Genomic DNA, 13,994 nt, shown 5'->3' on the forward strand with positions numbered 1-13,994 from the left:
TATAAAAGAAAATGAATGAAAAATGACACCAGGGATGATGAAACCTCTGTGTAGTAAAAGTGCTTCCCCTAACCGATTTGGTCAAAAGCAGGAAGGGGCTAGGGAAATAAAGAACTACAGTGACATGAGAGAAGGAGCAGGGAATTACCTGAGTCTTCTCTCTTTTCTGCGGGCGGCAACATGACCAGGAGGGTTTCTATATTTGGCCACCAAATCGGCCAAGTGCTGCCCACCCGGGACTGGCTTTAACAGGCTCACACGCTGACCACCCCCCCCCCCAAAAAAAAAAAAAATCCCCTCTAAAAGCTACAGGGCCTGGGGACGCTTCCCAGACTGGAAGACAAAGAACCACCACCCTATTGTGCACATGTGGTAACAGCATTTCCATCAAGGTGATCAAGCTCCAAGATGGGAAATAATCTACAAATCGCAGGCAAAAAAATCTGGATGAGCTTGAGAGATAAACAGGTCTCATTTAGAAATCTTTCCTGCACATCTTATCAAAGAAAAATACATGACGTAATGCATTTTCATCCAAGGACGCTTTGTTGTCAGTGCTCAAATTAGCATTAGAGGATGTGAAAACCTCCGTTTTCTGAAGCAGAACTTGTGCTCTCTTAGAAAAAAAGATTCTCGGTGTACTGGGATACAGCACTTGTGGAAAATTTATAACTTAAAACCTGGGAGAAGCATCCTGCTGTGGCCCTTATCTTACCACACTTGCTGCACCCCGGGGGCAGTCAGTCATTCCAACCTGGGCAGAGGAGACGGGTCTAGCTGGCTTCAGGGCAAGTCCATCCTGGCAGCAGGCCGGGCTGCCCTCTGTAACAGCCACATTTCTAGACAGGCTATCTGCCTTTACTTTCAAAGAAAAAAAATCCCCCTTTGTTTGGTCCCAGCTTCATAGAGAACAGAAAGTTGCCAAGATCAGGATGCAGGTTGGCCTTCAAGATTCCTACATCAAAAATTCTGGATGTGAGTCACGTGAAGAAAACAGCTACATTAGGTGGTCTAAGGACTAAGTGCTGGAATTGTTAAAAATAATTTTACATGTCTTTAAAAAAAATGGGGTGCCCGGCTGGCTCAGTCAGTATGGCATGCGACGCTTGATCTCGGTCGGGATTGTGTTTGAGCGCCACGTTGGGTGTAGAGTTTTAAAAATAGAATCTTTACAAAAAAAATAATTTAACATGAGGTTTTCATAAATGTCTCATTTATTTCAGCCAAGATCTCAAAAACAATACACCAAATTACATCAGAAAGTATCAGCCAGCAAAAATTATCCCTATCTTAGGAGATCTGCCAGATTCCCAAGTGACTGGTTGCGAGTGTCGCTCTGTGTGCAGAACCACATCATTCTGCCCGGGGTGCTCCCTGGAAGTGAACGAGGACAAGCGAAGGACAAGGGAAGAATCCAACTCTAGGATCTTCAGCTGCATTAAGATACGGTCACCACTCGGGTTAGGAAATTCAGAAAATCCAGAGATGAAGCTGTTAATGGTCTGAGGTATAGCCTGGCCATAGGCTTGGAATTCTAGAAAGATCTGATCTCTGAATTCCAAAGAATATTATTTGGTTAAGTAAGTGGACTAAAATGAAGGGCTACAGCAGACACTACTGGTTCGTCAGAAATGTAAAGCATCCACGTGCCATGTCCCGACACATCCCAGATGTGGCCAGCTGGGAGCACACCAGGGTCATCTCTTCTTCCCAGACATCTTTGTTCTAAAAAGTCTCAAAGGAAGGACCAAATGGAGACCAAGCAGTGGCAAGGGTTTTAGAATTAGTTTCTTCCATTGCCATTTACTCTAAAATGGATACAAATAGACTAACGCACAAATGGAAAATCATGAAAAACTGATAAACAGCTACAGATTTTTTTCCATAACTTTGTCACTGAAATATACGTCCCTTGCCTTAAAATAAGGCAAGAGTTTAAAGAAACCGTGACTTATATACCCATGACATCTAAAAATATGATCTGGAAAACAGTATCATTGAGACTGATCAGCAACCATTTCTGTCTGTGGCCCACCCTAGCTGCTGTATGTCACATACTATAATCTTTTGCTCTCTGTTGATGAACAATAAATGTGTATGGCCAGCCCCAATGTACCATATTTTTCCTGCTCATGGGAATAAAATTACATGCATTATATTTTACCTTCCCCCTGACCCTGATGTTCAATTTATAGGGAATTAGGAGTGTCCATGCAATGAAATAGGTGCAACACTTTGAGAGTTACAGAAGATTTGAGCCAAAGACTAGTTCGGAGGCCTTTACCTAATGTTTATCAGTCACATGGAGATGCTTTGAGGAGATTCATTTTAGGTCACAGACCTTTAGTTTTAAGCAATTTTAAGTAACCAATGATTAAAGTTCAACAAAACAAAAGGAGAACATCAACAGCTATGGCTGTCGACACGTTGCTAATCCCAGCAGCCAAAGGGGAATCGTACCAACTGTCAAAGAAAGGATGTCTCTGGTCTAGAGACAAGGCAAAGTGCCTTACTGTTTGTTGTTGGCTTTCTTGAAGGAATCCATCGGTGATTCCTCCCATTAAATGGGCCTCTGGTTTTAACTAGCAAAGCATCCCTTTTCCTAGAGGAGAAGACTAGTAATAAATACTTAAGTAGAGCATATTATCTAATATACCTTACTATCATCCCAGAAAGTCTCAGTAAATATAGAAGTGAACTACCTATTGGAATAAGTAGTGTCTGTCAATAGTGACTCAATAATGATTTATTAAATGGTGAATACCTTAAACTTCACCTCTACTTGTTACTCTCTCATCTTAGACACTCAGGACCTTGATTAAGCCCCACTGGTTACCAATTAGCCCCATGAATGACTAATTCAAACAGGACTAGCAAGAGAGTTCTCATCAGACTTATGACAAAGCACTCAGGCATCCTCAATCTTTTATCTGGGCAATAACATTTACCGAGTTACCTTATAAACTCTATCCCATTGACTAGTTCTGGAAAAATCAGGGGAAAAAAAAGAGAGGGAGATCAGCACCCAAAAAATACTGCATGCCACTTCCTTTGCAGCTATTCCTAGCAAGTAAATGGGAAAGTTTTCATTTTTCAACTCGCTTTTTCACTTTTCCTTGATCCTCTACTTTCTTAATGGCGGCTTGGATAGCCTCTTGGTCGCCCAGGAACTGGTGAGGCCCAACAGCATGCAGGTTCTCATCCAGTTCCAGGAGAATGGGCACTCCAGTGGGAAGAGTAATGTTGATAATGTCTTCGTCGGAGATACCTGTAGATTGGGAGAGGAAGGGACAAAGCATTAAAGACAACACAGGAGGTAGTTCTGTTCGGTTGTTTCACTGCACATTTATTGAGTCCCATATTAGTGGCATGTCTGGAACCACTCCAGATACTGTAAGGCATTCTAGCTATAGTTCCTGGAAGTATAAAAACTTCTCAGAAATTTAAAAAAAAAAAAAAAAAAGCTTAGACAGAGATTCGCATCATATTAAATTTTAGGATAGATACCCTTCAGGGCAACCTGTTGTTCCTTCATGTTTCCTATCTAAATCTTGTACATGAACCATCATAGTAGCATAATAGCCAAAAAGTGGATACATCCTAAATGTCCATTAATTGATGAATGGATAAATTAACTATAGTAATTGCGGTATACCCATACAATGGAACATTATTTAGCAATAAAAAAAGAAATAAGTGCTTAATACATGCTAAACATTGATGACCCTTGAAAACATTATGCTAATGAAAGAAGCCAGACATAAAGGACGGCATGTTGTAGGATTCCATTTATATAGGAAAATCTAGTGTGAGAAAAATAGATTAGTGATTGCCTAGGGCTAGAGAGAATGAGGAAATTGGGAAGTGACAGTTAAGTATAGGGTTACTTTTGGGACTAATGAAAATGTTCCAAAATTGACTGTGGTGATAGATGGGCAATTCTGTACACATACTAAAAGCCACTGAACTGTACATTATGTAAATTATATCTCAAGAAAGCTGTTAAAAAATACTAAACAGATCCAGAGAAGTTAAATTAAATTTCTCAAATCACAAGACTGATAAGGCAATCACATTGCACCTGGTTTTCTTATTCCCAAATCCCAGGATTTCAACTCTGGTCATCTGACTTGTTCACGGCTACTTCCAGCGCAGTATAAGGAGAGAAGAGAATGTTTGCAATCATGTTCTGCCCATTTGAAGGGCTGGGTACTAACTAAACAGTAGCACGTCGTGTTCCTCCGTCTTCAGGGCTGGTAAGGACATGAACAGATTCATCTGATCCCCTTGAAACAGTTAACAAACAGGGATCATGATGCGCCAGGTTTAGGGGTTGTCGTCTGGGAGTTTAGAAATGAGTTCTAGGTCTTTGGCAACGGGCTGGAGAGCACATGGGAATCTCCTGTTTGGCCAAGGTCCCAGATCTAACCAGATCTTGACAGGTCCTCTCTTCAACAGCACCACACTCGAGCTCATGTCTATGGCTCAGATAACATCCCACTTTTGTGTGGGACCAAATCAAAGAGCCAACTAAACAAAGGCCACGAGAACTATCATATTTCACATACAAAGGAAGGAGAGCTCAACAAAAATAGAGACATTTCCAATAAACACCAAGTTGACATTCCACTTTAATGACTACTCAAATCATTCACACAGCAGACTAATTACTTACAAATATTTAAAATGCTTAGACTGGTTAATAATCAGTCAATGAGACTTAACAGACTGAAATTTTAAAATAGCAAATTAGGAAAAACCACAGTGACGCTATTACTCATTACTCGATTTTGGCATAAGCCATTCTTCATCCTGAGAAAGTTAAGCCAGCAGAACTCCTAAGGCTAGAATAATGCATCTGCACTGAATTAAGCCAAGCTGAATCAATACTGTATTATGCAATACTGTATTATAAATTCACTAACTGGAACATCATATGAAAGTTAAAATGAGTGAACAAACAGCACATCCCCTGTCTGATAACTGGCTTAGATTTTTGTTATTGTTTTTTTGGCTCCAAGAACGTTTGAAGGGAAATATCAGAGTTCTCACCCTGCAACTGCCCTTCTCCGTCACCGCTCCCTCCACTGCCACCCCTCCTTCAGCCCCCAACCATTGTCTTTAATTCTTGAATCTTCACGTAGGAGCATCTAGGAGTTAACTGTGGTCAATCCACATGGTTGGGCTATTTCGAGTAAGAAATAATGAAAGTTTATGGTAAGTCAAAGGGGGTAACTCAATGCCAGTATGGGAAGAAATTCAAACAACTTCATTTTCTGCATACAGGAATAGCTCCAGAAAGTCAAATCTGCACCTATGAGCCCTCTCCACCAAGTCATTATAGCAGGAACAGGAGCCACAGCCAGTTATTGAGATCACTGTACATTATTTTATTTATTTTTTAAATGTTTATTTATTTTGGAGAGAGAGACAGAATGGGAGTGGAGGAGGGGTAGAGAGGGAGACACAGAATCAGAAGCAGCCTCCAGGCCCTGAGCTGTCAGCACAGAGCCCGAGGCAGGGCTTGAGCCCACGAACTGTGAGATCATGACCTGAAGCTGAAGTCGGACGCTTAACCTACTGAGCCACCCAGGTGCCCCGAGATCACTGTACATTATTAAGTATATTAATACTTATGTTAATATGTATATACATTAATTAAGTATATTAAGATGCACTTACAGCATTCACACTTGGCCTTCTATTAGAGGTGGCTGTGCAAACGCTCGCTTCGCCAACCAGGATTATAAACGACTTGAGAAGAGGGACCATGTCTCATCCATCCCTGTGTCACACATGCTCTCAGACCAGTGCCTTACCCCCTGCGAGAACTCAGTAATATCTGTTCAACTGTAAAGAACCTTCTGTTATATGCATTGGCTGCCAGGATCCAGAAACTGTTTAGCTGTATGATCCACTTTTACAACTGTATATATTGTATGAATCTACTTCTTATATACAAACACAAGCAATAAGGAACAGAACATTAGCTACAAACTCTAACTTATAAAGTCCATACATGAAAGCACTCTGAAGACTTTTCAAGAGTTCCAGTATCGGCTGAATTTCAGAAAGAGATCAAAATGGGGACACAGCTCCTCAAAAGCCAGGATTTTGCGTGTCCAATTCTAGGAGCTATATCCTGTGCCAAGAACAGCACCTGATTTGACAGGCCCTCAGCACACAGCTGAAATGAATAAACCTGAACTCTCTGGGCTTTCCAATTAAATCTATTCTTTTACTCTTGAAACCTTGATTAAAGACTGTGTTTCCTTTATAACCTTACCAAAGAGAAAGAGAGAGAGAGAGAGAGAGAGAGAGAGAGAAGGCACTTAGGCTTGAATACAAGGTATTTAGTGCTAATAAACAATTCAAATTAAATTTGTCTATATATTTTCTTTGATTTCCTCCAAAGGTTTGCTCATCTCGGGCAACAGGAGAAAAGACGGCCAGGGAGACAGATTTGTCACAGGATGAAAGCAAACCCCAAATCTATAGTGTATACTTTTGGAAACTAGGAAAAGAGGGAAACCACTTCGAGCAATTCGTTTGGCCGTGAGGTGCACCCACGCCCCACTTACCTTTCCCAGTCAAGAAGGTCACAATTCAAACCCCGCTGATGGGCGGTCTGTGGTGAGAGGCCTGTATTCTATTGCAAAAATGAGAGCTGACACAAGATGTTCTCAATTTCATAGATGATCTATCTATCTTTAATTAGAAATCTTTAAAGTTTGGATGCTACTATTTACAACTTATGCTGGGGAGCAAGTGCAAAGGGGTTATTTGAATATTGCAACACGATGATAGGATAACAGCCTCTAATTTGGAATAAGGCAAAGAGAAGAATCCACATTGAATTTTAAAGTTAAGATAGCCTGCAACTTTTAAAAGTAGAAGTTTTCCTACATCAATTAAAACTTTGAATAAGAGAAAGCCTGACCATACCACCAGACAAGCATTTGCTTTACAGGAGAGAGGTCTGAATTTGCAGCTTCTGAAAATATCACTCTAAAATGCCAAAGGTGAAGCACTCGTCAGCCCCGCCGCCACAGCTGGCCCCGGCTGACCTGCCCTCCCCGGCTCTCTAATTTTGCCTCAAAGCTTCCTTGCCTTGCTATGTGTGCAGCTGCACCCAATTCTTCAGGGACCAAGCCTGTCGTTCATGAGTCTCCTGCATGCCACTCTGATTCCAAACTTGAAACTGCCTAGTCCTGTGCTTGAACCCAGACTAAACAATCCACTTCCGCTGGCAAGACGCAGACTACATCCAACGCTTCAGTTCAGTCCCTGGATTTTCCTTCAGTGTGGGCCAGCAGCAAACAAACAGGAAGTGACTATGCCAACCACAGAGAAAGAAACAAACGCCTGTCTGGAGCGCTACAGGACAAGATGCTTTTAGATACTAAGCCTGTGTTAGGAGCTTTCGCGGTGGTGCTCTGTGACAAGTGTGTCTGAACCAGTCAGCGCAGGGCCCTGCTTTTGCCTGGACTTATTAGCACAGCACAGGCAATCCTCTACACTGCTAGAAACAGGTAAAGCAGTTCCTTAGGTAGGAATTTTCTTACTATATAGTATCTCATAGGTCTGTCTGCAGTCCTTCTTCTGAAAGTGTCAAGGACTACTTCCCAGTTAAAAGTAATGCAATCTCCCAATTACCTACAATTTAAAAGCAGAGATGTTAAATAAGTAATCGACACGGTAGAGGCTGTCCTGATCAGGCAAGAAGTGTATCCTAGGCCCTGACATGGGTTCCTGTGTTTGCGATTCTTGTACAAGAGTGCTGCCTAGTTCCGAATCAGTAACACTTGCCTTGCTGTTCTTTTCATGCTCTTGCATTGACCTACTCCTTGCCTAGGTGGTTGTGAGAAGAAAAAAAGGACAGATAGAAGACCCAAGGAAGACTAGAGAATTCAGTGTCAAGTGAGCAGAAATAGTTCTGGGGCAGAAAAACCTTTCCTAGACAAGCTCACAACCTCGAAGGACAAAGCTTCTTGGTCCAACAGCTTCTAGATAACTCACGAAGACCGGCTGTGCCAGCGATTCCCTGTGATGTCCATGGTTTGGGCGCTGCGGAAAGTCAGCACTACTTGGTCCCAGTCTTGAGAGAGCATACCGGGGCCCTCCGGGTTAGTTTTCAAAGGCACAATTAGGCATATGTAGCAACCTTCATTTAATTAATTCTACTAGTTGACAAACTAATCGAGTCTTTATCTTAGGCAACAAAAGCCATGGTCCCCATTAGGGAAATGGTCATTTCACTGGATAAAAGCTAGACTTTTTACACCGAAGTATAATTCACATGCAGTAAAATTTACCGGTTTTAGTGTACAGAATAGCTCTATGAACCCCCCAAAATTTCCTTATACCCCCCTGCATCCTACCTTTTCTTCCACTGATCTGTTTTCTGACCCGATAGTGTTGCCTTTTCCTGACAGGCATATAAATGGGAGTCATGCAGTGCATAGTTTGCTTGTTTTTTGCTACAAAAAACAAAAAACAAAAAAATCCAAAACTCAAACAAACAAAACAAAACTCAAAGTTCTTTTCTCACTGTTCTGGGGATATCAAAGTCTGAGGTCACTTTCCTTGGCTTGTACATGGTTGTCATCTCCCTGTACCTTCACATGGTCTTCTCTCTGTGTGTGTCTGTGTCCTGATCTCTTATGAGGACGCCAATCACGTTGGATTAGGGCCACCCTAATGGCCCAATTTTACTTTAATTACTTCTTTAAAGACTCTCTATCTAAATACGGTCACATTCTGAACTACTGAAGGCTAAGACTTCAACAGGAATCTACAATACTCAGCTTTTTGAGCCCAGGTCTCTCACTTAGCATAATGCCGTTGAGGTTCAGCCACGATGTTGAGGGTATCAGTAGTTTGTTCCTTTTCATTCAAGCAGTTTCTTTAAGCAAAACAGCTGAGTGATCAATGATTGGTCAAATGAAATAAAAAGTATGACCCACATACACTAAACAGCAGTGTAAAACACGGGGCTGAACCTCAGTTTTCCAGTGAGTTCACAGCCTGGCTCTAGTTCCTATATTAAACAGGATATGTATGTAAATGCCTAGAGCTGCACTTAGCATGCGCTCAAAAAAAAAAAAAAAAAAAAAAAAGGTCACCTTGTACATCTGTACTAGGGAACACCATTCACAAACCACAATATTAGGGTAACAGCAATAATAATTTGAGACTCAGTTAGCTGCATCAAATTAACTTTTAATGGTTAACCTGCCAAGGATACTCTTGACTCAGCTTCTTAAAACATAGTATTCCAAACAAAAAATAGATCAAGGGAAGGGCTACTTTTCAGAAAACATTTAAAACAAAAAAGCCCAGGTGGTAATCATGTGTGGAGACTCAGTGAACTGGGTTTGGGTGGAGTTCACGACTCCAACTAATTATCATGATCATGGCTAAGTCATCTGAGGTCTGTCTGGCTTTCATTTTCCCTCAACAGCACCTGTCTTCTTTTTCACAAATGGAAGAAGTGTCAGTCAGGACTGGACTGCCTATAGGATAAAGTCATAGCACCAAATAGTTGACAAACAAAATAACGTCTTAAGAACCAACACTCTCCATTGTTGAGATGTATACAAGGTAGAGTAGATATGTAACACTTGTATCCTTTAAGTAGAGAGATCATAAGGCACTTGGAGATTTCAGGGTAGACTAATATTCTAATTAGTTTTTTTACCGGGTCATCATCCTTCCTACCCCAAAGTTATAGTCTTTAAACAATAAAGTCTTTTTGTGATACGAGAGTATGCTGTCGTTGATTCTATCAGCTACCATACTCCTCCTCAGCAGAAGGTAACAGGCTTTAAGTTTGTCAGGCAGTTTAAGGATAATACAGGGAAAAACTGCCCAGTTCCTTGAAAGATCCTGTTAATAGGAGAGAATTTTATATAAACATATCTAGAAAGCATGACTAGGAATCAGGTGAACCTACAACCACAAACATTTTTACTTTTGTTTAGCAACTTTTGTGTTTACAGGAAATATGGAATCTGGTCACACCTATTTCAGGGATTCATTCTTTTTTTTTTTTTTTTTTTTTTTTTTTTATTTATTTTTGGGACAGAGAGAGACAGAGCATGAACAGGGGAGGTGCAGAGAGAGGGAGACACAGAATCGGAAACAGGCTCCAGGCTCCGAGCCATCAGCCCAGAGCCTGACGCGGGGCTCAAACTCACGGACCGCGAGATCGTGACCTGGCTGAAGTCGGACGCTTAACCGACTGCGCCACCCAGGCGCCCCCAGGGATTCATTCTTAATACTAGTAAAGGCTAACACCTTTATGGTAAGGTGACCACATAATTTATCATTCAAGCAGGGCACTTATGAAAGTGAAAGGAGATGCTATTAATAATTGCACTGGAACAACAGGTATTAACCAGAAAATGGGGGTGATACAGTCATGTAACTTTACAGTAAGAATAAACTGGCAATTAAAATGGTAAATTTTATGATATTTTTTAACACAATGAACATACACACACACACAAATTGGCCAGTGGTCCTTCTTTTTTTTTTTTTTTTAAATTTTTTTTTTCAACATTTTTTTTTTATTTTTGGGACAGAGAGAGACAGAGCATGAACGGGGGAGGGGCAGAGAGAAAGGGAGACACAGAATCGGAAACAGGCTCCAGGCTCCGAGCCATCAGCCCAGAGCCTGACGCGGGGCTCGAACTCACGGACCGCGAGATCGTGACCTGGCTGAAGTCGGACGCTTAACCGACTGCGCCACCCAGGCGCCCCCAGTGGTCCTTCTTATATGATAAATACCTGTATTTCCCCCTAAAGTAAGTTAAGATTCACTTAATTTCTGGAATCTTAAAAAGTTAGCATCCAGGGGCCCCTGGGTGGCTCCGTCGGTTAAGCATCTGACTTTGGCTCAGGTCATGATCTTGCGGTCCATGAGTTCGAGCCCCACATCGGGCTCTGTGCTGACAGCTCAGGGCCTGGAGCATGCTTTGGATTGTGTCTCCCTCTCTCTCTCCCCCTCCTCCACTCACACTCTGTCTCTGTCTCTCAAAAATGAATAAATCTCAAAAAAAAAAAAATTTTTTTTAAGTTAGCATCCAAATTCAAAGGAATATTTTCTTTTAGGCTGAGAATTTATCAAATACCACATAAAGCCCTATAACTTGAGTTCCTGAAAGGCAGATGTGTGAGATAAGACTAATGTTGGTATTCCTATTCTGGTAAACATATACATCCAGAATAAATTTTTAAAAAGCTAAAATCTCATTAACAGAAATTATGTGGAAGAAATAACATACACTGTTTCTTCGGATCTTGGCAAAGTCATTTATGCTTAATTCTTAGAGCTGTGACATCGAATACATGGATCTTATTTTTCAATATATAGTAAGAGAAATCTATTAGTGGAGATTGGTATTTAGGGAACTCCTAAAATAAGACAGGAGAACTAATTTATGGAGTGATTCTAAAATCTAAAATAATTTCTTCCATGTTAAGCGTGGAGGTCATTCTAAAGGGAGGCACAGCGACACCAAAGAGCTCCATGAGTCTTAACAAGGGCACCACCAGGGGGTACCATAGGCCAAAAGGAACCAAGTTGTTCTACCCGGGGTGGGTAAGCCAAGCTTACATACCAGCCTTCTGTCTTCCTATGGACAGATCCCAATCTTCACATCCACTGCTTTTGTTTCCCCACTCTATGGCTTGTGCCTAATGGCATATTCTGGATTTTCTGCCATTTTTTTCCCCCGAATGTCTGCCATCCGCCATGGTCACCAACCCTCCCATTTCCACTTCCTGTCTCCCTCATTGACACCTCCCCTGTCCTCTGCTGCAGACACCAGCCAACTTTATGCCTTTTCTACTTTCTTCTCAATCTCATACCATTTGCCTCTTCCAGCATGAAAACTGCTGTTTTAAATCAATTATCTTCCAAATAACAACATTTTGTATAAGGCCTATAGATAGGGAGAGGGATAGGAATTATAATTTAAGGTTGCTTCAGTTGTGTTAAGCTCTGAAAAGTCATTTAGCACTATACATCCAACTTAAAAAAAAAAAAAAAAAAAAAAAAAAAAAGACCTCCAGAAGAAAGCTTAAATAAAGCCTGAGGACTAATGCCTACTAATTTCTCAGCAACCCCTATAAATCCATTTCTGCTCTAGTGACCAAAGCTGTAGTTTATTTTATTTTTCCTTATTCTTTACTCCACATCCATACATGTCTACTTTGACACTGCTTCCCATATTTGCCCTCCAATATTTTTCTCTAGGCCAATGCCACATCCTTTAATCTTTCAATCCCATTGATTAAACTATTTTTGCAGCTTTAACTTGGTAATTCACATACAATTTATCCATTTATCCCACGGCTTTTAGTATATTCAGACTCGTGCGACCATCATCACAATCAACTTTAGCACGTTTCACCACCCCAACAAGAAACTCTGTACCTAATGGCAGTCGCTGTTCATTCCACACCCCTCCACCTCTACCCCAGGCCCAGGAAACACATAATCTATTTTCTGTCTGTAAAGATGTGGCCATTCTGGACATTTCATTTAAGTAGAATTGCACAATAAATATTCCTTTGTGACTCCCTTCTTTCAGGTAATGATGATTTTAAAGTTCATCCACACTGTAGCACATAAGAGTATTTCATTCTTTTTCATTGCTAAATCATATTATATTGTATGGATACCAAATTTAATGTATCTAGTCACTAGGTGACACGCATTTGGGATGCCTCTCTGTGTTTTGGCTCTTATGAATACTACTACTATGAAGGTTTGTGTACATGTTTTCATTTGGACATAGGTTTTCATCTCTCTTAAGTATTGCTATGAGTTGAACTATTATGCCTCCAAAAAAGATACGTTGAAGTCCTAACCTCAGAATGTGACCTTATTTGGAAACAGGGTCTTTATAGAGGTAATCAAGTTAAAATGATATCTTTCATCCTACTTTAATATTATGTGTATTCTTACGAAAAGGGGAAATTTGGACAAGAAACAGAGACACACAGGGAAAACACCTAGTGAAGACAGGTCTGCACGGATGCACCTACAAACCAGGGAATGCCAAAGATTGCCAACAAGCCCAAGAAGCTAGAAGACGCAAGAAAGGATAGAGAGAATATGACCCCGGCAACACTTTAATTTAGGACTTGCAGCCCCGGGAACTGTGAGGAAAATTAGTATCTGTTGTTTTAAGCCTTGCAGTTATTGGTACTTCGTTACAGTAGCGCTAGCAAATGAATACAGGCAAATACCTAGCAATAGAATTGGTGGGATCGTATGGTAACCGCAGGTCTAATCTATAGAGAAGCTGACGGACTGTTTTCCACAGCAGCTATACCAAATGATTGTTTTTCGGTAAATTATTAATGGTTTCAAAACCTCCCTCAAATACAGAAAGTAAGCTTTCTATGGGTAACCTTGCCGTCCACAGGTAATTCTCCCTCTACTCTGACCAGGGTGACAGTCTTCTTCACCATTGGCTAAACCTTCCTATTCCCTTCAAAAAAGAACAGTAACAAACAGGGAAGTCCTCGATGCACTAATAGAAGGGAGTATCTAGAATGGGCTGTGGCTGGGGATGCAGAATAATCTTAAAGACATCTAAACCTAAAGACAGTTGAAGAATAAATGGTATTAAATAGCAAGAAATCATTTTTAAAGGGAGGGTTTCCTAGTTAAGACAGGGGAGAAAAGAGGTTCCTGAAGCAGATGATGGCATCTTCTTTAGGGAAGGGAGCTTGGCCACAGAGAGATCGAAGTCTCGTCTCTGGAACAAGGGAATTGGAGTGGTGGAACAGAATACACCTTTGGGCAGAAACTTTGAAATTCTGAATTTCAGTTTGTTGTTGTCCTAAGAGAAGGCTCAACTCTTCTTCAAACAATAAAGTACTGTAGTCCAATAATGATGAAGTTATTTATCACTTAATCAAATACCTGACTATTCTGAAAGAAAAAGAATAGAAGCCTTTATGTAGTTGAGTAAATA

General features: G+C 40.9%; 1 protein-coding gene across 4 annotated transcripts in view; it reads right to left on the reverse strand.

Annotated features, from left to right (window-relative positions):
* Window positions 1-1,196: 1,196 nt before the first annotated feature.
* Window positions 1,197-13,994, reverse strand: part of BPGM (bisphosphoglycerate mutase) — a 31,657-nt gene continuing 18,859 nt past the window's right edge. For all 4 annotated transcript variants that reach the window (XM_058724235.1, XM_058724234.1, XM_058724237.1 and 1 more), the window contains exon 3: window positions 1,197-3,268. In XM_058724235.1, the coding sequence (XP_058580218.1) occupies window positions 3,087-3,268 (182 nt within the window). In that variant the 3' untranslated portion in view covers window positions 1,197-3,086. The remainder of the gene's footprint in view (window positions 3,269-13,994) is intronic.

Source organism: Neofelis nebulosa, chromosome 4 (assembly GCF_028018385.1).
Source record: "Neofelis nebulosa isolate mNeoNeb1 chromosome 4, mNeoNeb1.pri, whole genome shotgun sequence".
Lineage (NCBI taxonomy): Eukaryota > Metazoa > Chordata > Mammalia > Carnivora > Felidae > Neofelis > Neofelis nebulosa.